Source organism: Moschus berezovskii, chromosome 12 (assembly GCF_049115385.1).
Source record: "Moschus berezovskii isolate FMDL1 chromosome 12, NW_MosBer_1.0, whole genome shotgun sequence".
Classification (NCBI taxonomy): Eukaryota; Metazoa; Chordata; class Mammalia; order Artiodactyla; family Moschidae; genus Moschus; species Moschus berezovskii.
The window spans coordinates 643,359-666,182 of record NC_142471.1 but is presented as its reverse complement, the minus strand read 5'-3'; the positions used below and the strand labels follow the sequence as shown (position 1 = coordinate 666,182).

Here is a 22,824-nt window from a genome sequence, read left to right as displayed (position 1 = left end):
TGGTTTGCTACAGAATGCAGGGGGCCCCCTACCTCCCAGCTTCTGCCAGGGCCCTGCTGGCAGCCTCTCCCCTGAGAACCTCTAGCTGGGCCCCTTCCTGGTCAAGAACAATGGCCACCTTCCCAGTGAGCCGGTCCAGTGTGGCACCTGCCAGCCTTCAGATCCAGGGAGATATGGAGTCTGGTGACTTTTGACCAGTCACCCCACACCCCATCCATGGGTGCAGTCCAGGTCCCTGCAGGCTTTCCTAGTCAGTGCTGCCTGGCATTTTGTCCTCCTTGAAAGAGAAGAGAAATCCCTTTGAACTTGAGAGCTGGTGCTATTGCCACAGGCTCCACCAGAAACCCAGCTAACCTGCTGGTCTCTCAGGCGTTTATCAGAAACCAGGTGGCCACCATCTTAAAACTGGAGCACTAATATGGTGTAATTACTCAATAATTACTTGCTAATGTGAAGTCACCCACTATTGGTCACAGCAGCACCTCTGGTGTTGAATCAGAATGACACACGGCCTAGCAGAGGACAGACTGGGGTGGAGGCAGGCAGGATGTGTCTAATGGCAGAGGCATCTGTCAGTGCAACGAAGCAGTCACAGGACAGGGCATCACGTGCATTTCTACCCATCAACAGTCAACTGGATTTTTCTTCTAAACTCCTCATTGGTTCATGGTACTAGAGTGGCAGGATCATACATACTGGATTATACAAGAAATCAAGACTCACAAGAGTGGCCTGGAGTTTTGTCCTTGACCTTTTAAACAAACTCACATATTAACAAAGAGTCAACAACTAAATAGACTTTTATTTTTTCTTTTACTTACTTGGACAGAAAAGAAAATTCATCAGCTTCCATTAGAATCTCCCTAAGTGTTGGAAACGCATTAAACTCAGAAATAGTGGACCTTGTAGAAAAGCATCACAAATTAAAAATAGATTTCTCCATGTGGTAAAAGTGCTTTCAATCCAATTAAAGGACACGGCAAAGGCGTTTTGAAACACAATTTAAAATTTGGCCTACAATCCGTGGCATCGAATTAAAACCACAGGGCGAGGTGACCATCGTGAACTGGGAACAGATACGCTGTGATCTGGAGCATGCTGCCAGCAACACTTGTAATGAACCGAGTGACAACGAGGAGGAACACCCCAAAGCCTGAGTAGAGCAGGTTTGCGTTTGTAGAAATAAGGGGGCAACATAACTTGGGTTGAGGGGAGATCACGTAACTTCAGAAATTACTTGTTTCTTATCTGTGGGGACAGCCAGACCAGCCGACCACCCTAGTGGAGGTCTCCCAGGGAGATGTGTGAACCTTGGTTCAGAGAAGGCCCAGGTGTTCTGAGAAGTAAGTAGAGCCCTTGCTGCCAGCTGCTCATCATGTAGGACTTTCAGGCTGGCGGTGAGCAGACCCCAGGCCCTGGGAGTCACAGCCAGCCAAGCTGTACAGGTGGGTCTGCCAATGCCCGACACACCATCACGAGGCGTGCAGTGAGGCCGGCCAGCACTGCCCAGTGACCACACGAGGGAGACAGCGAGTGGTCATCCGCAGAGACTATCTGTTGTCTCAGCCGTGCTGTGTATTTTCCAAAACAAGTAATTCTGCCAATGACGGCATCTGTGCAAAGCTCAAGGCCCACAGGCCCCCATGGTCTGATGGACACAAAGTACCCTTTCTGGCCCAGGTTCAGGCCCAGGCCCGTGATCATGCAAGGAGCCACGACAGGGTGGGGTGAGAGGGTGAGGATAGAAGAGGGACATTTCCTTTTACAGAAGATCTTGAGCAACAGTAAGAAAATAACCTGAAGATAGATCTAGAAGTAAAAACAGCATCACACTCCACTGCCATTCTGTCACCGTCTTCCTCCCAACACACCAGCCACTCCAGGACAGGCAGGAGTGCCTTGGGCACACACCAGAGTGGCCCCACTCCCCATGCCAACACTGCCTTTCAGCGATGCCAGGCTGTGTTTCTTCTGCTATGAACCCCGTTCTGAGCTGCCCTCTCGAGGCAAACACTGGGAAACCTTCTGGGCTCCTACACATCCCCAAAACAATCCCAGCTGCACAGGGCCCAGCTGGCTCCCTTCCCATCGCCGTTAGACACTGTGTGACCTGAACCACATCGTGGACATCTTTCATCTTCACCAGCTCACTCCATCCCTGGCGCCCATGATGACAGCAGCCCTCCCAAGTCCCCTGTGCTGAACGGGCTCCCCATGGCCTCCAGGTGGATTGTGAGGGTGCCCTGCCCTGTGCTGGTGGCACGGAAGGTCTGGCTCAGGGCCACACCTGCAAGGTGCTCACTCTAAGGTGGTGGCCACTCTCTGGAGGGAAGCCGTGCTCTTCTCTGTGTGGAAACCGGATGGCGCCACCCTCTGACCAGGTCCACCCTGGCCCCTCCAGAGGCCCTGAGCACCCTGCCTGGACTGCGGCCACACACAGGGCATCTCTGGGTCTCTGGCCGGCAGGTCAGACATCAGGCTCCCCCGTCCCTCCCTGGACCTGGTCCTTACCTAGCCTGGGCCATGCCCAGGACATCAGAGGCTTGGAGAGGTATCCTCCAGGCCCAGCAGCTCTTGCACAAGTCTCTCACCGAACTGGGCCCGGCTGTACCTCTTCACATGATAGGCATCCGACATCTTGTACAGAATGTAGGCATTATTGACCGCGATGCTGATGGCAAACCAGAACACCTGTTGCCAGGTCTTGTTTGGTTTATGAGAAATGAAATACCTAAGAGGACAGAAGGGTAAGAAGAGCTGACTCAGATATGCCCAAGTGCCCCGTGCAGGAGAGATTCCCAAAGGCCTTGTCGGGCTCAGCAGGGTGCTGTTGGGAGCGTGGCAGTGGAAATCAGGCTGGGGAGGGGGGAACGGGGAGGGCAGCTCTCACTGAGGCTCAGGCACATGAACTTTACTTAAGATGAAAACAGTCCCTGGCAAAGGATCAGGTGGGAGGAGGCGGGTCACAGCAGGAGCCAGGCCTGTGTGGCGCGGCTGGAGCGCGGGAGGACACAGGGCTGTGGGCAGCCCTGCGCAAGCACGGCGCGTCCCGAGCCCCTCTGGCCACGACCACCTGCAGCTCCTTGCTCTTCACCACCCCGTCTGCCCCTAGACAGAGGACAGCTGTCACCTCAGGAGAGCCTGCTCTGCCAGAGAGCCCCGCCTCAGGACCCATCCCGGTGCCACTGTCCTCTGCATGCGTGTCTCTGCACCCCAAATGCCAGGTGTTGAACGGTCGGCAACTTCAGCACCACTGAAGCGCCCAGCCAGGGCAGCCTGTGATGTCTGCTCCATCACACAGACTGCCCTGTGAGCACCGCCCAGGCCAGTGAGCCGCCAGGCAGGCCTGGGCTCCAGAAAGACAGTGCAGAGGGAGTGGGGCGCCCTCTACACCCGGGCTTTTCCAGGAGGCCCAGGTTCCTGCACTGCCCTCCCCACCAAGCAGTCAGTGACTCTCAAGGAGGGCTGAGAAAACGCCCACCGCCCTCTGGGTTAGTCTCACCCTGTTTTAGATTGTGAGGTTCAGGCCCAGTAGTAAACAGGCCAAGGTTCAGCTGTGGGCAACGTGTGCCCCAATGTGGGCACGGGAGCTGCCTGGAGACAGCACTGGGGCATGGACACGCACATGTACACGCGTGTGGTCCAAACCATGTGTGCATTCATGATGATGCCGTGCCTGAGCCCTGAGCCCACATGCACACTGAAATGACTAAGTACCACGGCTCAGCCCAGTGACGTGAGGGCCCGCGCCTCATGGTCTGCGGAGGGGACAATAGCGGGAGGGGTCAGGCCCGATGGAAGAAGGGGAACAGACAGGGCTGTAATGCGGGCGGCCAGGCGGTGGGAGGTGGGGGGTGGCCGCGTGGCTGGGCCCTGGGGGGCCGCCAGGCTGAGGGCTCAGGATTTTCCCTCAGGGTCTTCCTCTCTCGACTCTGACAAGGGCAGCTGATTGCCCGGTAGCCCCCTGCTCCCGGCAGTGAGGCCCCCGCTCTCAGCAGCGAGGCTCCTGTTCCGGGCAGTGGGGACTCCCGCTCCCGGCAGTGAGGCCCCCGCGGGCTCTCCGGCGCGGCTCACTTACTTGCTGTACTTGTCGTCGTACTTGCAGATGTAGCTGAGGTGGGCCGCGAAGGCCTCCACGGCCAGGGGGCAGGGAATCTCCCCGCTCCTCCTCTTGATGATTACTCCTGCAGAGACAGGCGGGACGTCCCCTCTGAGCCAACCCTGCAGACCCCCATTCAGATCACGTTCTTCTCCATCCTGCCTGCTTGTCAAAACAGACAGCAGGGGAGTAGATGGAAAAAACCAATATCAACAACATCGCTGAAGCTTCAGAGGAGCTGAGGAAAACAAGGTCAGGTGAGCAAAGGGGCCACAGCACAGACCAGGGCAGGGCCCGCGGCAGATAACGGCGCAAAGGCGGGTGTGAGTGGAGTAGGGCTTTAGCGCCCGATGGAGCCCTGGGAGCAGAGCGGAGGTCAGGACTCACTGGCCCCCTCCTCCCATCCCCAGGCTCCCACTCCTTCCACCAGGTCTGAGAGCAGTGGGAGGAGGTGGCCACCACCGTCAGGGGGCCAGAGGGCCAGTCCACCTGCTCTGCTCAAGGCAGGGTTCAGAAGAACCAGGAGGCTCCTCCATGCCTCCCCTATGGACAGAACCCTTTACCTGTCACCGATCCTTAAATGCATTCTCTCACATGCCGTCAAACACCTTATCCTCCTTAATACAAATGGAACTGAGTCCCAGGGCCATGACAAAGTCACGGCAAGAGTGAAACATCCCACCGACCAGGAGTGAGAAGCAGAGAGAGATCAGTCAGCCCTCTCCAGCCTGCTGCCCAGCAACCTGTCTTCCACTGCACCCCCAGAGGTGATGTGAGGGCTGGAAGGACGGTGAAGGCATTTCCTCTGAGCAGCCACACCTGCAGTAGCATGTGATGGGCAAGAGCACCACTGTTTTCAGGGGTTAGTTCACAGGGCTGTGCTATTTTAGCACTGCTTAAATATGTGTGAGTAGTGAAAGGCGCTCAGCCATGTCTGACTCTTTGCGACCCCATGGACTATACAATACAGGGAATTCTCCAGGCCAGAATACTGGAGTGGGTAGCCTTCCCTTCTCCAGTAGTTGAAGTAAAAATGGCTTGTCACCCCTTCCCCACTGAGGGACGGGCGGGAGACAAAAGTCACACAGGTGAATTTGCTGAGACTCAGCCCTAAACCAGGATAGTTTTTTTGTCTCCCATCCCTGCTCTCCAAATACTGACTTTCTGCACTGATGAAGTGCCTGAAGATCTTATGAGAGGCTGAGAAACCAGCTCTGGAGGTGTGGGGACACTGGGGCAGTACCCAGGCAACACACTTTCTAAAGCCTCAAGAGCTCAAAGGACCACGGTGCCCGTCCAGGGCCTCCTCCTGGTCAGAGGCTCCTGGGCCCTGGATCCTGAGAGAGCCTCTCTCCACAGAGACTCTACTGTCGGATGCCGCGGCCACACGCAGGGCCTCCAAGGCTGGGCTCTCTGCCTCCACGGAGGGCGGTCTCTCTTTAGCACCCTTCCTGAGGGGACCTGCCCTGGGGCCTCTGCTCACCACCCAACCCCAAACACAAGTGAGCAAACACCCCCACCTCACACCCAGCTTGGGTGCATGGCCTGGGGAGGCTTCCCATCTCCAGCTCTATTTGCCTTTCAACTATAGCCTCCTCTGGGACTAAAGAGGTCCCCTTAGGGCTTCCCAGATCCATGTGGGTATGAGCAGATCAGACCGTCTGATAAAATCCCCTTCCTTCTCTCTTCCCAGAGGCAGGGGACGCCTCGCTCTGACGTAGCAGGGTCCCAGCAGGTCGGGCCCACTCTTCAGGGATGAGGGCGTGGTGCTGGCCGGGGCCCTGCAGTCCCCACTGGCTGCCCTCAGCACCTGTAGGGCAGTAGTTTCAGGGCTGCTCACCCAGGTGTGGGAGGCCTGCTCCCGTCTTCTCAGGGGAAGAAGTTTCCTCCCTATCCCTTCACACTTTTGAAATTAAATGAGGATTACAGCTGGAAATAGGAGACTGGCTTCAAAATCCAGGTTTCTGTCAGTCTCTGAGCATTTCTCCAAGGTTATTACCAGTCGTCTCCTTCCTGGTGATACCTTAGATTTCAGATACTACTCAAGATGAAAAGGGTACGACTGCTGTCCTATTAAAATCCTTTTCTGAGGACTGAAAAGCTTTAGACATTGGAAATACTGACAAGAGGTGATGTGATATTTATTGTCTCTGCTGACGTCATAACCAGGGACGCTGTGTTCTCCCTGGGTGCACCCTTGTATGTCTCTGGCTGGGTGTGACCCTCTGCACATCTCCATTCTAAGAATCAACCTCTGTGACACTGCACGTTCCTGCGGGCCTATGAGAGCCTGTGGGCCTGTCTTCCTGTTGCAGGGGTCTGCCTCTCCGCTCCTCCAGGTTTCCTCTGGCTGGGCTGACGTGTTTTCTGCCCTTCTGTGAGTCTGAACGAATGAGTCAAGACCTGATGCACAGACCCGACGTCTGACACGCAGACATTCCACACCCACATCAGCCTCATGGACTCTGAACTCTATGAGCAAAGAGGGAGATGGAGACTCAAAAAGGATTTTGTTCTTCACGGGGATGACCCTGGGTATATGACAGCATGTAACTTAAAGAGCCTGCATACCCTCACACTGAAGACTGATCACCGAAGAACTGATGCTTTTGAACGGTGGTGCTGGAGAAGACTCCTGAGAGTCCCTTGGACTGCAAGGAGAGCCAACCAGTCCATCCTAAAGGAGATCAGTCCTGGGTGTTCACTGGAAGGACTGATGCTGAAGTTCCAATACTTTGGCCACCTGATATGAAGAGCCAAATCATTAGAAAAGACCCTGATGCTGGGAAAGACTGAAGACGAGAGGGTTGGATGGCATGACTAACTCAATGGACTTGAGTCTGAGCAAGCTCAGGGAGATGGTGAAGGACAGGGAAGCATGGCGTGCTCCAGTCCACGGTGTTGCAATGAATAGGACACAATTGAGTAACTGAGCAATGACAGGGCTCACACTTCCTGAAAGAGAGCTCACTCTCCTTTAGAATCTGGAGTAAATGATAACAACTCAGTCCCTAAAGTGTTCAGTACGAAAAGGCAAAAAGATGTGACACTGAAAGATGAACTCCCCAGGTTGCTAGGTGGCCAATATGCTACTGGAGAAGAGCAGAAAGTTAGTTCCAGAAGGAAAAAAAGAGGCTGAGCCAAAGTGAAAACAATGCCCAGTTGTGGATGTATCTGACGATGACAGTAAAGTCTGATGCTGTAAAGAGCAATATTGCATAGGAACCTGGAATGTTAGGTCCAAGAAAAAAGGTAAATTGGAAGTGGTCAAACAGGAGATGGCAAGAGTGAACATGCACATTTTAGGAATCAGCGAATTAAGATGGACCCGAATGGGTGAATTTAATTCAGAGGACCATTATATCTACTTCTGTGGGCAAGAATCCCTTAAAGGAATGGAGTAGCCATCACAGTCAACAAGAGTCTGAAATGCAGTACTTGGGTGCAATCTCAAAAGCGAGAGAACGACCTCTGTTTGTTTCCAAGCAAACCATTCCCACAGTAATCCAAACCTCAACCAGTAACGCTGAAGAAGCTGAACAGTTCTATGAAGACCTACAAGAACTTCTAGAACTAACACCAAAAAAAAAAAAAAAAAAGACATCCTTTTCATTATAGGGGACTGGAATGAAACAGTAGGAAGTCAAGAGACACCTTGAGTAACAGGCAAGTTTGGCCTTGGAATACGGAATGAAGCAGGGCAAAGGCTAATAGAGTTTTGCCAAGAGAACACAATGGTGATAGCAAACACCCTCTTCCAACAACACAAGAGAAGACTCTACACATGGACATCACCAGATGGTCAATAGAAATCAGACTGATTATATTCTTTGCAGCTGAAGATGGAGAAACTCTATACAGTCAGCAAAAACAAGACCAGGAGATGACTGTGGCTCAGGTCATGAACTCCTTATTGCCAAATTCAGACTTAAATTGAAGAAAGCAGGGAAAAACCACTAGACCATTCAGATATAACCTAACTCAAATCCCTTATGATTATACAGTGGAAGTGAGAAATAGATTTAAGGGACTAGATATGATAGACAGAGTGCTTGATGAACTTGGACGGAGGTTTGTAACACTGTACAGAAGAGGTGAGCAAAAGCATCCCAAGAGAAAGAAATGCAAAAAGGCAAAATGGTTGTCTGAGGAGGCCTTACAAACATCTGAGAAAAGAAGAGAAGCAAAAGACAATGGAGAAAAGGAAAGATATACCCATCTGAATGCAGAGTTCCAAAGAATAGCCAGGAGAGATAAGAAAGCCTTCCTCAGTGATCAGTGCAAAATAGAGGTAAACAACAGAATGGGAAAGACTAGAGATCTCTTCAAGAAAATTAGAGATACCAAGGGAACATTTCATGCAAAGATGGGCTCGATAAAGGACAGAAATGGTATGGACCTAACAGAAGCAGAAGATATTAAGAAGAGGTAGCAAGAAAACACAGAAGAACTGTACAAAAAAGATCATAATGACCCAGATAACCATGATGGTGTGATCACTAACCTAGAGCCAGACATTCTGGAGTGCAAAGTCAAGTGGGCCTTAGGAAGCATCACTACAAAGAAAGCTAGTGGAGGTGATGGAATTCCAGTGGAGCCATTTCAAATCGTAAAAGATGATGCTGTGAAAGTGCTGCACTCAGTAAGCCAGCAAATTTGGAAAACTCAGCAGTGGTCACAGGACTGGAAAAGGTCAGTTTTCATTCCAATCCCAAAGAAAGGTAATGCCAAAGAATGCTCAAACTACTGCACAATTGCACTCATTTCACAAGACAGCAAAGTACTGCTCAAAGTTCTCCAAGCTAGGCTTCAACAGTACATGAATCGAGAACTTCCAGATGTTTAAGCTGGATTTAGAAAAGGTAGAGGAACCAGAGATCAAACTGCCAACATCCACTGGATCATAGATAAAGCAAGAGAATTAAAAAAAAAAATCTGCTTCACTGACTATTCTAAAGGCTTTGATTGTGTGGATCACAACAAACTGTGGAAAATTCTTCAAGAGATGGGAATACCAGACCACCATACCTGTACGCAGGTCAAGAAGCAGCAGTTAGAATGGGACATGTACAACATGCTGGTCCCAAATCAAGAAAGGAGTAAGTCAAGGCTGTATATTGTCACCCTGCTTATTTAACTTATATACAGAGTACAACATGCAAAATGCTGGACTGGATGAAGCACAAGCTGGAATCCAGATTGCCAGGAGAAATATCAATAACCTCAGATTCCCAGGTGGCTCAGGTGGTAAAGCGTCTGCCTGCAATATGGGAGACTTGGGTTCAATTGCTGGGTCGGGAAGATCCACTGGAGAAGGAAATGGACACCCACTCCAGTACACTTGCTTCGAAAATTCCAAGGATGGAGGAGCCTGATAGGCTACAGTCCATGGGGTGGCAAAGAGATGGATACAACTTAGTGACTTCACTCTCTTCTTTCACTTCAGATATGCAGATGACACCACCCTTATGGCAGAAGGCGAAAAGGAACGAAAGAGCCTCTTGATGAAGGTGAAAGAGGAGAGTGAAAAAGCTGACTTAAAACTTAACATTCAAAAAAAAAGAAGATCATGGCATCTGGTCCCTTCATTTCATCACAAATAGATGCGGAAACAATGGAAACAGTGACAGAGTTTATCTTTTAAGGCTCCAAAATCACCCCAGGTGATGACTGCAGCCATGAAATTAAAAGACACTTGCTCCTTGGAAGAAAAGCTATGACCAACCTCAGTTCAGTTCAGTTCAGTTCAGTTCAGTCGCTCAGTCGTGTCCGACTCTTTGCGACCCCATGAATCACAGCACGCCAGGCCTCCCTGTCCATCACCAACTCCCGGAGTTCACTCAAACTCATGTCCATCGAGTCGGTGATGCCATCCAGCCATCTCATTCTCTGTCGTCCCCGTCTCCTCCCAACCCCAATCCCGCCCAGCATCAGACTCTTTTCCAGTGAGTCAACTCGTCGCTTTGAAAAGAAGAGAAGCAAAAAGCAAAGGAGAAAAGGAAAGATATAAGCATCTGAATGCAGAGTTCCAAAGAATAGCTAGGAGAGATAAGAAAGCTTTCCTCAGTGATCAATGCAAAGAAATAGAGGAAAACAACAGAATAGGAAAAACAAGAGATCTTTTCAATAAAATTAGAGATATCAAGGGAACATTTCATGCAAAGATGGGCTCGATAAAGGACAGAAATGGTACGGACCTAACAGAAGCAGAAGATATTAAGAAGAGATGGCAAGAATACACAGAAGAACTGTACAAAAAAGATCTTCACGATGAAGATAATCTCGATGGCGTGACCACTCACCTGGAACCAGACATCTTGGAATGTGAAGTCAAGTGGGCCTTAGAGAGCATCACTACGAACAAAGCTAGTGGAGGTGATGGAATTCCAATTGAGCTATTTCAAATCCTGAAAGATGATGCTGTGAAAGTGCTGCACTCAATATGCCAGCAAATTTGGAAAACTCAGCAGTGGCCACAGGACTGGAAAAGGTCAGTCTTCGTTCTAATCCCAAAGAAAGGCAATGCCAAAGAATGCTCAAACTACCGCACAATTGCACTCATCTCACACGCTAGAAAAGTCATGCTCAAAATTCTCCAAGCCAGGCTTCAGCAATATGTGAACCGTGAACTCCCAGATGTTCAAGCAGGTTTTAGAAAAGGCAGAGGCACCAGAGATCAAATTGCCAACATCTGCTGGATCATGGAGAAAGCAAGAGAGTTCCAGAAAAACATCTACTTCTGCTTCATTGACTGTGCCAAAGCGTTTGACTGTGTGGATCACAATAAACTGTGGAACATTCTGAAAGAGATGGGAATCCCTGACCACCTGACCTGCCTCTTGAGAAACCTGTATGCAGGTCAGGAAGCAACAGTTAGAACTGGACATGGAACAACAGACTGGTTCCAAATAGGAAAAGGAGTACGTCAAGGTTGTATGTTGTCACCCTGCTTATTTAATTTATATGCAGAGTACATCATGAGGAATGCTGGGCTGGAAGAAGCACAAGCTGGAATCAAGATTGCCGGGAGAAATATCAATAACCTCAGATATGCAGATGACACCACCCTTATGGCAGAAAGTGAAGAGGAACTAAAAAGCCTCTTGAGGAAAGTGAAAGAGGAGAGTGAAAAGGTTGGCTTGAAGCTCAACATTCAGAAAACAAAGATCATGGCATCTGGTCCCATCATGTCATGGGAAATAGATGGGGAAACAGTGGAAACAGTGTCAGACTTTATTTTTGGGGGCTCCAAAATCACTGCAGATGCTGATTGCAGCCATGAAATTAAAAGACACTTACTCCTTGGAAGGAAAGTTATGACCAACCTTGATAGTATATTAAAAAGCAGAGACATTACTTTGCCAACCAAGGTCCATCTAGTCAAGGCTATGGTTTTTCCCGTGGTCATGTGTGGATGTGAGAGTTGGACTGTGAAGAAAGCTGACTGCCGAAGAATTGATGCTTTTGAACTGTGGTGCTGGAGAAGACTCTTGAGAGTCCCTTGGACTGCAAGGAGATGCAGCCAGTCCATTCTAAAGGAGATCGATCCTGGGTGTTCATTGGAGGGATTGATGCTAAAGCTGAAACTCCAATACTTTGGCCACCTCATGACCAACCTAGACAGTGTATTAAAAAGCAGAGACACTACTTTGCCAGCAAAGATCCATCTAGTCAAAGCTATGGTTTTTCCAGTAGTCATATATGGATGTGAGAGCTGGACTACAAACAAGGCTGAGTGCTGAAGAATTGGTGCTTTTGAACTGAAGTGTTGGAGAAGACTCTTGAGAGTCCCTTGACTGCAGGGAGATCCAATCAGCCCGTCCTAAAGGAAATCAGTCCTGAATATTCACTGGAAGGACTGATGCTGAAGCTGAAACTCCAATACTTTGGCCACCTGATGCAAAGAACTGACTCATCGGAAAAGACCCTGATGCTGGGAAAGACTGAAGGCAGGAGGAGAAGATGATGACAGAGGATGAGATGGTTGGATGGCAACGCTGACTCAATGGACTTGAGTTTGAGCAAGCTCAGGGAGATGGTGAAGGACAGAGAAGCCTGGCATGCTGCAGTCCATGGGGTCACAAAGATTCAAACTCAACTGAGTGACTAAACAACAAGAAAATGTTCATACGTAGTTACATGTTTTCTGAAATGGGAAATTCTGCTCACATTTGAGAAGAGCATATATGTTCTTAATAGAAGACAGTATAAAGCTGGCAAGCAGTCTTTGGAACATAGGAGACTCTGTCATCTGGGTGATATTTAAAATAAGTAGGGAAAAATAATTATTTGATCAATGGTTCGGGATCAGCGGTGGGGCTGCTTGGTCAGCCAATCTTTGCAACTTATCAAAAAAATAGTAGCACCCTGACTGAGGCCACATACCAAAATAAATTCCAAGTGCAAAGAGCACAGAATCACATTATAAAACAAGCAGGTGAGCTATTTACTTACTTGGCCTTGGAACAGAGCAGGGGGTTTTTTAAGCATGAGAACAAATAACACGACTAACCGCAGTGCGTGCCTGCTAAGTCTGATTCTGTGCGACCCTATGGACTGCAGCCCGCCAGGCTCCCCTGTCCATGGGATTTTCCTGGCAAACACTGGAGTGGCTGGCCACGCCCTCCTCCGCGGGTCTTCCCAGCTCAGGGACTGAAGCCCACTCTCTTACGTCTCCCATAGTGGTAAGCAGGCTCTTTGCCACTAGTGCCACCTAGGAAGCCCCTCAACAGCTGCGCCTATGTGGAAAGGTTAAAAATACTGACCACAAATAACAGCAAAAGGAAAACAAGTGCATAAAAATAGCTGCTATAGGCATAAAATCTTTCATAAAATGTCAAGTTCCTAGGACAAGTACTTCAAATGGAAAATGTAAAAGAACATGACAGAATCATTGAAAGTCAGCTAATAAAGACATGGAGAGATGTTCAACCTCACCAACAGTCATGCGATTTATAGCTAAAAGTTTACAGCATTTCAGCCATCTCACTGACCAATTTAGAAAAGAAAACGAATACAGTGTTGGTACAGCAGGAGAAATCTCAGTCTCCTGTAACCCTCTGCAGTGGTAACAAGTACAGCCTTTTAGCAGCACAGCATCAGAGTCTTGAAACCATTCAGACCCTTTGGCACAACCGTTTAACTTTTAGATTTATCCTGAGGAAGTGATCAAAGATGTATCTGAAGATTTATCTATGAAAATCTTCACTATATCACTCTTCATATTGTGGAAAAAAAAACAAACGATCATTAATGGGGAGCAAGATAAAGAATTATGACACAATCTAAGGATGAAATACTCAGTTCAGTTCAGTCGCTCAGTCGTGTCCGACTCTCCGCGACCCCATGAATCACAGCACGCCAGGCCTCCCTGTCCATCACCAACTCCCGGAGTTCACTCAAACTCATGTCCACAGAATCGGTGATGCCATCCAGCCATCTCATTCTCCGTCGTCCCCTTCTCCTCCCGCCCCCAACCTTTCCCAGCATCAGAGTCTTTTCCAGTGAGTCAACTCGTCTCATGAGGTGGCCAAAGTACTGGAGTTTCAGCTTTAGCATCAGTCCCTCCAATGAACATCCAGGATTGATCTCCTTTAGAAGGATGAAATACTAGGTAGTTTTAAAGAATCATGTTTTTGAAGCACAGCAGAAGGACAATCACACCAGAACTATCTCCATTAAGCAGCAAGGCCCCTGCATGGAACCAGGAAAAGGACTCCGCGTGGGGAGCATGCCGACATCAGAGCCTCCGCTCTGCGAGCCCCTCGGCCATACCCAGGGCCTCCTCTCTCCCGGGTGGGCTCACAGTGCCCACAGGCCCTGACGGGGCAGGGCGGGCTCAGGGGCTGGGTGGTGGGGGTTGGTCTGTGGCCAGGTGGTGGATACACACCGTGAGATTTGTAAGGGTGTCTAAGATTTCGAACTTCATGATTGATAACAGTGCACACTTTAGAAAAGGAAAGTATCACTGAATTGAACACAATACTAGTTTCAGCTTATTGGCAAAACCAATACAATATTGTAATTAGCCTCCAATTAAAACAAATAAGTTAAAATAAATAAAACCACACAAAAAAAGTTTTTTTATCAGTTTTCAAAAAAAACCAAACCAACCCTCCCAATTTTATTGTCTTTGCCCCTTAACAGCCTCCTGCCTCCTTCCCCCGGTGTCTGATTAAAGGGCTCTAGTCCTTGAGACTGGGGCTTTCAACCCTATTGCAGGCTTATCCCTAACGTTCCCAGATGCAGTCTTTTCTCTGCCACCTCATTGCACCAGTTCAGACATGGGCAATCTGCTTTGGGACATCGTTTCAGAGGCCATCACTTAAAATAATTTGGTGGGAAACAACTCCAACACCCTAGACCCACACCTTCCAAGATACTTCCAGGAGATACCTTCCAAGAGATCCTCTGGTCCTGCCCCAAGGCCCAAGCTGAAAGAGAGCGGAAGTCCAGTGCAATCCGGCCTTCGGCTGACAAGGGCGATTCCAAACCTCTCCTCTATGTGCCCTCGATACAGCCCCTGACGGGGGCGGCTCTCGCCGCCCCCACCCCCACGCCCGAGTGGGGTAACGACACCCATGTGCCTTGATTGTTACCTGCACTGAAATGTCACACGAGGTGCGTGTGGAGGTGAGGGATGGGGGTAAATGAACGAGAGATGCTAAACACCACACACACGATATATCCACACACACACCACACACACGCACAGCAACACACACACTACACACACACCCTGAGTTCCGTGGCAGTGTTCCTGTAATAGTAAAGACTGCTGTGCTAAGTCACTTCAGTCGTGTCTGAATCTGTGCAACCCTGTGGACTACAGCCCACCAGGCTCCTCTGTCCATGGGATTCCCCAGGCAAGAATACTGGAGTGGGTTGCCATTCCCTTCTCCAGGGGATCTTTCTGACCCACCGATCCAACTGGCGTCTCTTCACGCCTCAGGTTAAGGCGTTTCTTCACCTGCATTGGCAGGCGGGTTCTTTACCACTAGCACCACCTGGGAAGCCCAATAGTAAAGACAAAGATGTCTTACTGTAAAGGAACCCAAGGGACTTTTCAAGTACACTGAAAGTGAAAGGCACTCAGTTGTGTCTGACTCTTTGCAACCCCATGGACTGCTCCTCTGTTCATGGAATTCTCCAGGCCAGAATACTGGAGTGCGTAGCTGCTCCCTTCTCCAGGGGATTTTCCGAACCCAGGTCTCCTGCAATGCAGGTGGATTCTCTGAAGCCACCAGGGAAGCTGTAAATACTTTAGTAAAGGGTCCCTTTGTCATTGCAATTTCCTTTTCTGCTATTTAATAATGTTTGAGCTGTGGGTTCCCTTAAATACAAACATTGAAAAGAATGGTTGACTTTTTTCCTCCTCCCATAAGACTAGATTTTTCACAGAATCCTAAATGATGAAGCGATTATGTAAATGCTGTTCAACAGAGCCAATTATCACACTATATATGACCTAGGGACCTATGCGGGTAACTGCTCAGGTCATCTGCAAATAACAACCTCACGGTTTCTCCTGATGTGTAACAAGTCCTGGGGTGCTGGCAGCCTGTGGGTGCAGGAGGGCCAGCCTCCATGTAAGAGGCAGCAGGCATCACCCACCCCATGTCCTAGAGCTAAAGAGGGGCAGGGGTCAAGCCCAGCCCCCAGAGCCCCACCTGGGGCCCCCAGCATGCCCACCTTGCTGCACGGGCGAGTAGGCATTGGTCAGGAAGCGGAAGTGCCCCTTGTTGTACCAGCAGATCAGGGACATGCTCCCCTTCATCCGGATGCTGTGCTGGCCCCGGGCAGGTGGTGTGGCTGGGCTGCTTAGCATGGAGGGCGGCAGGCCGGTGCAGTCACTCTTCCTGGAGCTGAGCAGGCCACAGCAGTAGATCCCTGTGGGTACAGGGACCGCATAGCCTCAGGGCGGCGCCCCCGCTTCCCCAGGAGAGCTGGGAAATTTGGGGGCTTCTATCCCAGACGTGCTGCCTCCCCCACACTTCTGTATGTACCTAAAATCACACGGAAGACATAACACAAGCAGGGCATTAGCAGTAAGACAGCAGTCCTCACTGCCAGAGGGCTTGCGACCTGCCAGTACAGGGCTGAGCCTGTGGATCCATCCTCCCATCTGCTTCGAGAACTTCTGAGCTCACGTGATGCATGGGAACTTCAGGCTCTTGGTTGGGTGGGCAGAGACGGGCATCATTAAGCCCAAACCAGCTATGTACCCTACCCCTCTCACCAAGACTCGCCATCTGTAGGGCACTTCTGGAAGCTCCGCCTGTGTGCAGCCAAGTGAAAGGCAGAGGGGGGAGTCGTCACATGACACGTGCTTTGTGGGGGCGGTGAGTGGCAGAGTTTTCTGGGGGAAGAGCTTCAGCAGGGCCTCTGAAACCTAGAATGTTGCCTGCAGCAGGAGCCATGCAAGCAGAGATCAACTGAAATAAGGAGGTTTCTCCAAATTCTTCCAGGACTTGAGGTCTTTCCCAGTCTCACTGCTCACGGGCTCCCCTGGGGAACCATGGGGAAGCCCACTTCTCCCCATGCCCAGAGGAGACGTGAAGGGGCATTCTGACTGGAGACTGGGGAATGGTCTCCCCAGTGTCATGGGCATGAATTCCTGGTCACCTTCCGTGGTGGAAGGACTCTGATGATCTCCTGTCCCTCCACCGCCTCAGTCAGACCTTTGGGGGGCACGCCCAGTCTTGCTGCCCAAAAGAAGTGGGCTCCTCACGGCTCCCACCACTATGGATCCAAATACCCAGACTCCGAGATTTACGAAGAATCTGTCTTCAAAACAAGAATAGTATTTAGATGAATGAGGAGGCTTGATGAACACAACCACCCAAAGAGCAGCTGCATTTTTCTACCAGGAAAAGAAGAGAATCTAGCAGTGCACAAGTTTATTTATGAAAATAGCGATTCTCATGTGAATATTGTTACAAAGCAGTCTCCATGTGCCCAGGAGGCACAGCCAGGCTTTCGGCTATGACTTCAACCCTGGCTGCCTGTCAGAATTTCCTGGGGTCACCAGACCAGAGAACGCAGAGTCCCTGAGGGTGGGGGCAGCCATCCATGGGCAACATGGAGACCACCTCCCCACACATCAGGCATTGCAGGGGAAGCTCAGGAGGTCATATGAGAGGGTTCACAGCCTCAGATGCTTCTAACAGGTAATGAAATCTTTGCTCTTGGAAAAACTCAAATTCCAAGTCAATTTTTTTCCACTAAAAGATTCTCCTTCATCCTCTAGTTTCCTGAGCGGGGAGGGCCCTCTTCTTCCCAGAACACAGGCCAGCGGCCCAGGTCTCAGGGAAGCCTTTGGTGCCCTCACTCTGTACCTACCAGTCCCACTGGGCCCACGCTATGAGAGCATCCTAACAATACTATGTGACCCTCAGTCCAGGTGACGAGGTGGTATGAGGTGGCATCGGGCCCGGAGGGCCCACGAAAACTGTTAGGGCAGTTCTGGGAACCTTGGGGGTTTCATGCCATGCCCGTGACACTCAAAATGGGAGCCGAGCAGGCCAGTGGACATGGCAGCCCTAGTGCTCACCACATGCTCTTACACGGGGACCCCGGGCACTGGGTTCATGAGCATTAGGGCCAATTTTCTCCAACTTGACTTCCACGGCTCTGCTTCACAAAGTCTGATCTGTCCACACTGAATTCTCTCAACAATTAAACCCTGAGCTCTGCTGGAACCAGAGTAGTGAGTTACAGCCCAGGTCGGCAGAAGCAAAGCGTCCAGGGGCTGCCTCATCACAGTTGCTGAGGCCGTGGGTCGGCAGCTGTGGGCTCCCCATTACTTGAGAGGGTTTGGTTTTAAGGCCAGACTTCAGATCTGTTGCTAAGCAACAGGTCTGCAATTTCAGCGTCTGGAGGAGCTGAGTGTGGGTGTTCTAGGTTTTTCCTAAGTGGACAGAATATAAATCCCAAATGCAGGACCAAGTGAAGACAGATGCAGCCTGCCACGGGCTCCCTGACTCAGCCGGGGTCTGCTTCTATAGCCCCAATTCTTCCAGAGCCATGGAAGGCTTGCTCAATCTTTTCAACAGATGAACCAGGCATCTTCGCACTGAGGGGAACAAACACCTTTCTGAGGCCCACTGTGCAGCTGCCTGTATTAATCCACACAATTCTCTGTCCAAGTGGAAGGGGTGACATTACAGCTCGCAGAATGGGGAGTTCAGACTCCCTAAGAGCCTTAAGAGAAGCTGAGACTTGATGCTGTGGATTTAATATTTGTGCCCCACTCCCAATTCCTACGTCAAAAACCTAATGCCTGAGGTGAGGTGATGGTATCTGGAAGTGGGCCTTCAGGAAGTAGTTAGGTCAGGAGGGTGGAGCCCTAATGGATGGGATTGGTGCCCTTATAAAAGAGGCCCCACAGAGTTCCCTCACCCGTTTCCCCACGTGAGGACACAGGGAGAAGTCTGCAGCCTCATCTAGCCATGCTGGCACCCTGTCCTGGACGTCCAGCCTCTGCAACTGTGACCAATGAACCCCTGTTTTCTATGAGCCACCCACTCTGTAGCACTTTGTTATAGCAGCCCATAAAACGCTAGCAAAACTCGGATGGCCTGGCCTCATCACAAAGGACACAAAGAGGTAAACCCAGAAAACCTGTACTGACATGTCCCCTAGACCACAAGCTTGAGACAGGTCCCCGTCCACAACTCTGGGGCCCTCAGGCTCAGGTGTCCTCGTCGGGCGACTGGGGACCGTGCTGCCCACAACACGCCCATACCCCCAGCCACACCTCTGCACTTCTCCAGGGGAAGAGGCCTAATTCAACCCGGTTCCCACTTGACAAACCTTGCTTTTCAAACTCTTCAAACAGGGTCAGGCTGGTGATGCTGGGCCCGGTGAAGATGATGTAGTTCTTCCCGGCCGCGTTCCGGCACAAACTCCTGGCCACCATGCTGTGCAGCTGGGGCTTGTTCTTCAGTGCATCCAGCCCATCAGGGCCACTGCCTTCCTTCAAGTGGACATAAATCTGCATCAGAAACACACAGGAGTCAGTGAGCTCACAGCAGGACCAGGCTGCAGTCCAATCATTCAGGAAGCACAGGCTTTTGCCAGCAGACCAGGCATGTATGAAAGTCACCACCTTTCAGGCCACCTGTTCCACAGCCCCCACTCGCCCCGTCATCTCTGTGGTCCACAGAGACCTGTCACTTCCTGGCTGCCCTGCAGCCCAGGGCCTCAGCCCAAGACTGCAGTTCGGACCTGCCAGAGTAGAGCAGGGAAAAGGTCAAATAGTTACAAGTAACGCATCTGGCAGCTGAGATCAAATGCAAACACATCTGCCTGTTCTGAAGCACAGAAGTCATGTTCACAGTAAACAGAAATAAAGGCTACTTCACCTGTAAGAATGGATCTGTACACTTTCTGTTTGCATACAGCTTTTTCATTTACAAAGCATGTTCAGAATTACAGTAACAACCAGGTGGGCAGAAGGGGCAGGATTCACTTCATACTGCAGAGGGAGAGACGGGATTTAAAACACACATGACATCCCAGGACCAGCAAAGAGGATGTGCTGGAATTCAGTTCAGTTCAGTCGCTCAGTCATGTCCGATTCTTTGTGACCCATGAACTGCAGCACGCCAGGCCTCCCTGGCATTGCCAACTCAAGGAGTTCACCCAAACCCATGTCCGCTGTGTCAGTGATGCCATCCAGCCATCTCATTCTCTGTCATCCCCTTCTCCTCCTCCCCCCAATCCCTCCCAGGATCAGGGTCTTTTCAAATGAGTCAACTCGTCGCATGAGGTGGCCAAAGTATTGGAGTTTCAGCTTCAACATCAGTTCTTCCAATGAACACCCAGGACTGATCTCCTTTAGGATGGACTCGTTGGATCTCCCTGCAGTTCAAGGGACTCTCAAGAGTCTTCTCCAGCACCACAGTTCAAAAGCATCAATTCTTCGGCGATCAGCTTTCTTCACAGTCCAACTCTCACATCCATACATGACCACTGGAAAAACCATAGCCTTGACTAGACGGACCTTTGTTGGCAAAGTAATGTCTCTGCTTTTTAATATGCTGTCTAGGTTGGTCATAACCTTCCTTCCAAGGAGTAAGCGTCTTTTCATTTCATAGCTGCAATCGGTATCTGCAGTGATTTTGGAGGCCAGAAAAATAAAGTCAGCCACTGTTTCCCCATCTATTTGCCATGAAGTGATGGGACCAGATGCTGTGATCTTAGTTTTCTAAATGTTGAGCTTTAAGCCAACTTTCTCACTCTCCTCTTTCACTTTCATCAAGAGGCTCTTTAGTTCTTCTTCACTTTCTGCCATAAGGGTGGTGTCATCTGCCTATCTGAGGTTATTGATATTTCTCCCGGCAATCTTGATTCCAGCTTGTGCTTCCTCCAGCCCAGTGTTTCTCATGATGTACTCTGCATAGAAGTTAAATAAGCAGGGTGACAATAGACAGCCTTGAAGTACTCCTTTTCCTATTTGGAACCAGTCTGTTGTTCTATGTTCACTTATGTTGCTTCCTGACCTGCATACAGGTTTCTCAAGAGGCAGGTCTGGTGGTCTGGTATTCCCATCTCTTTCAGAATCTTCCACTGTTTATTGTGATCCACACAGTCAAAGGCTTTGGCATAGTCAATAAAGCAGAAATAGATGGTTTTTTTTTTGAACTCTCTTGCTTTTTCGATGATCCAGAGGATGTTGGCAATTTGATCTCTGGTTCATCTACCTTTTCTAAAACCAGCTTGAACATCTGCAACTTCACCGTTCACGTATTGCTGAAGCCTGGCTTGGAGAATTTTGAGCATGACTTTACTAGTGTGTGAGATGAGTGCAACTGTGCGGCAGTTTGAGCATTCTTTGGTATTACCTTTCTTTGGGATTGGAATGAAAACTGACCTTCTCCAGTCCTGTGGCCACTGCTCAGTTTTCCAAATTTGCTGGCACATTGAGTGCAGCATTTTCACAGCATCATCTTTTAGGATTTGAAATAGTTAAACTGGACTTCCATCACCGCTATTAGCTTTGTTCACAGTGATGCTTCCTAAGGCCCACCTGATTTCACATTCCAGGATGTCCGGCTCTAGCTGAGTGTGAGTAATCACACCTTTGTGATTATCTGGGTCGTGAAGATCTTTTTTGTACAGTTCTTCTGTGTTTTCTTGCCACCTCTTCTTAATATCTTCTGCTTCTGTCAGGTCCATACCATTTCTGTCCTTTATCGAGCCCATCTTTGCATGAAATGTTCCCTTGGTATCTCTAATTTTCTTGAAGAGATCTCTAGTCATTCCCATTCTGTTGTTTTCCTCTATTTCTTTGCATTGATCGCTGTGGAAGGCTTTCTTTTTTTTATTTATTTAAAAAAAATAATAAATTTATTTTTAATTTATTTAACTGGAGGCTAATTACTTTACAATATTGTAGGACTGATGCTAAAGCTGAAACTCCAATACTTTGGCCACTCATGCGACGAGTTGGCTCACTGGAAAAGAGTCTGATGCTAGGAGGGATTGGGGGTGGGAGGAGACAGGGACGACAGATGAGATGGCTGGATGGCATCACTGACTCGATGGACATGAGTTTGAGTGAACTCCGGGAGTTGGTGATGGACAGGGAGGCCTGGCGTGTTGTGATTCATGCGGTCGCAAAGAGTCGGACACGACTGAGCGACTGAACTGAACTGACTGAACTGAATTGGTCTTTCCATGCATTGACATAAATCTGCCCCAGGTGTACATGTGTTCCCCATCTTGAACCCCCCTCCCACCTCCCTCCCCATCCCATTCCTCTGGGTCATCCCAGTACACCAGCCATGAGCATCCTGCATCAAACCTGGACTGGCAATTCGTTTCACATATGATAATATACATGTTTCAATGCCACTCTCCCAAATTATACCACCCTTGCTCTGTCCCATAGAGTCCAAAAGATTGTTCTATACATCTGTGTCTCTTTTGCTGTCTCGTATACAAGGCTACCATTATCATCTTTCTAAATTCCATATATATGTGTTAGTATACTGTATTGGTGTTTTTCTTTCTGGCTTACTTCACTCTGTATAATAGGCTCTAGTTTCATCCACCTCATTAGAACTGATTCAAATGTATTCTTTTTAATGGCTGAGTAATACTCCATTGTGTATATGTACCAAAGCTTTCTTATCCATTCGTCTGCAGATGGACATCTAGGTTGCTTCCATGTCCTGGCTATTATAAACAGTGCTGCAGTGAACACTGGAGTACATGTGCCTCTTTCAATTCTGGTTTCCTCGGTGTGTATGCCCAGGAGTGTGATTGCTGGATCATATGGCAGTTCTATTTCTGGTTTTTTAAGGAATCTCCACACTGTTCTCCATAGTGTCTGTACTAGTTTGCATTCCCACCAACAGTGTAAGAGGGTTCCCTTTTCTCCACACCCTCTCCAGCATTTATTGCTTGTAGACTTTCGGATGGCAGCCATTCTGACTGGCATGAAATAGTACCTCATTGTGGTTTTGATTTGCATTTCTCTGAGGATCAGTGATGTTGAGCATCTTTTCATGTCTTTGTTAGCCATCTGTATGTCTTCTTTGGAGAAATGTCTGTTTAGTTCTTTAGCCCATTTTTTGATTGGGTCATTTATTTTTCTGGAATTGAGCTGCAGGAGCTGCTTGTATATTTTGGAGATTAATTCTTTGTCAGTTGTTTCATTTGCTATTATTTTCTCCCATTCTGAAGGCTCTTTTCACCTTGCTTATAGTTTCCTTTTC

General features: G+C 49.3%; 1 protein-coding gene across 1 annotated transcript in view; it reads right to left on the bottom strand.

The window, feature by feature from the left end:
- Nucleotides 1-537: 537 nt before the first annotated feature.
- PGBD5 (piggyBac transposable element derived 5) overlaps nucleotides 538-22,824 on the bottom strand; it is a 105,641-nt gene continuing 83,354 nt past the window's right edge. The window contains exons 4-7 of the mRNA XM_055425864.2: nucleotides 18,914-19,094; nucleotides 15,791-15,988; nucleotides 4,079-4,184; nucleotides 538-2,731 (exon numbers count right to left, since the gene is read on the bottom strand). Of these exons, the coding sequence (XP_055281839.1) occupies nucleotides 2,536-2,731; nucleotides 4,079-4,184; nucleotides 15,791-15,988; nucleotides 18,914-19,094 (681 nt within the window). The 3' untranslated portion in view covers nucleotides 538-2,535. The remainder of the gene's footprint in view (nucleotides 2,732-4,078; nucleotides 4,185-15,790; nucleotides 15,989-18,913; nucleotides 19,095-22,824) is intronic.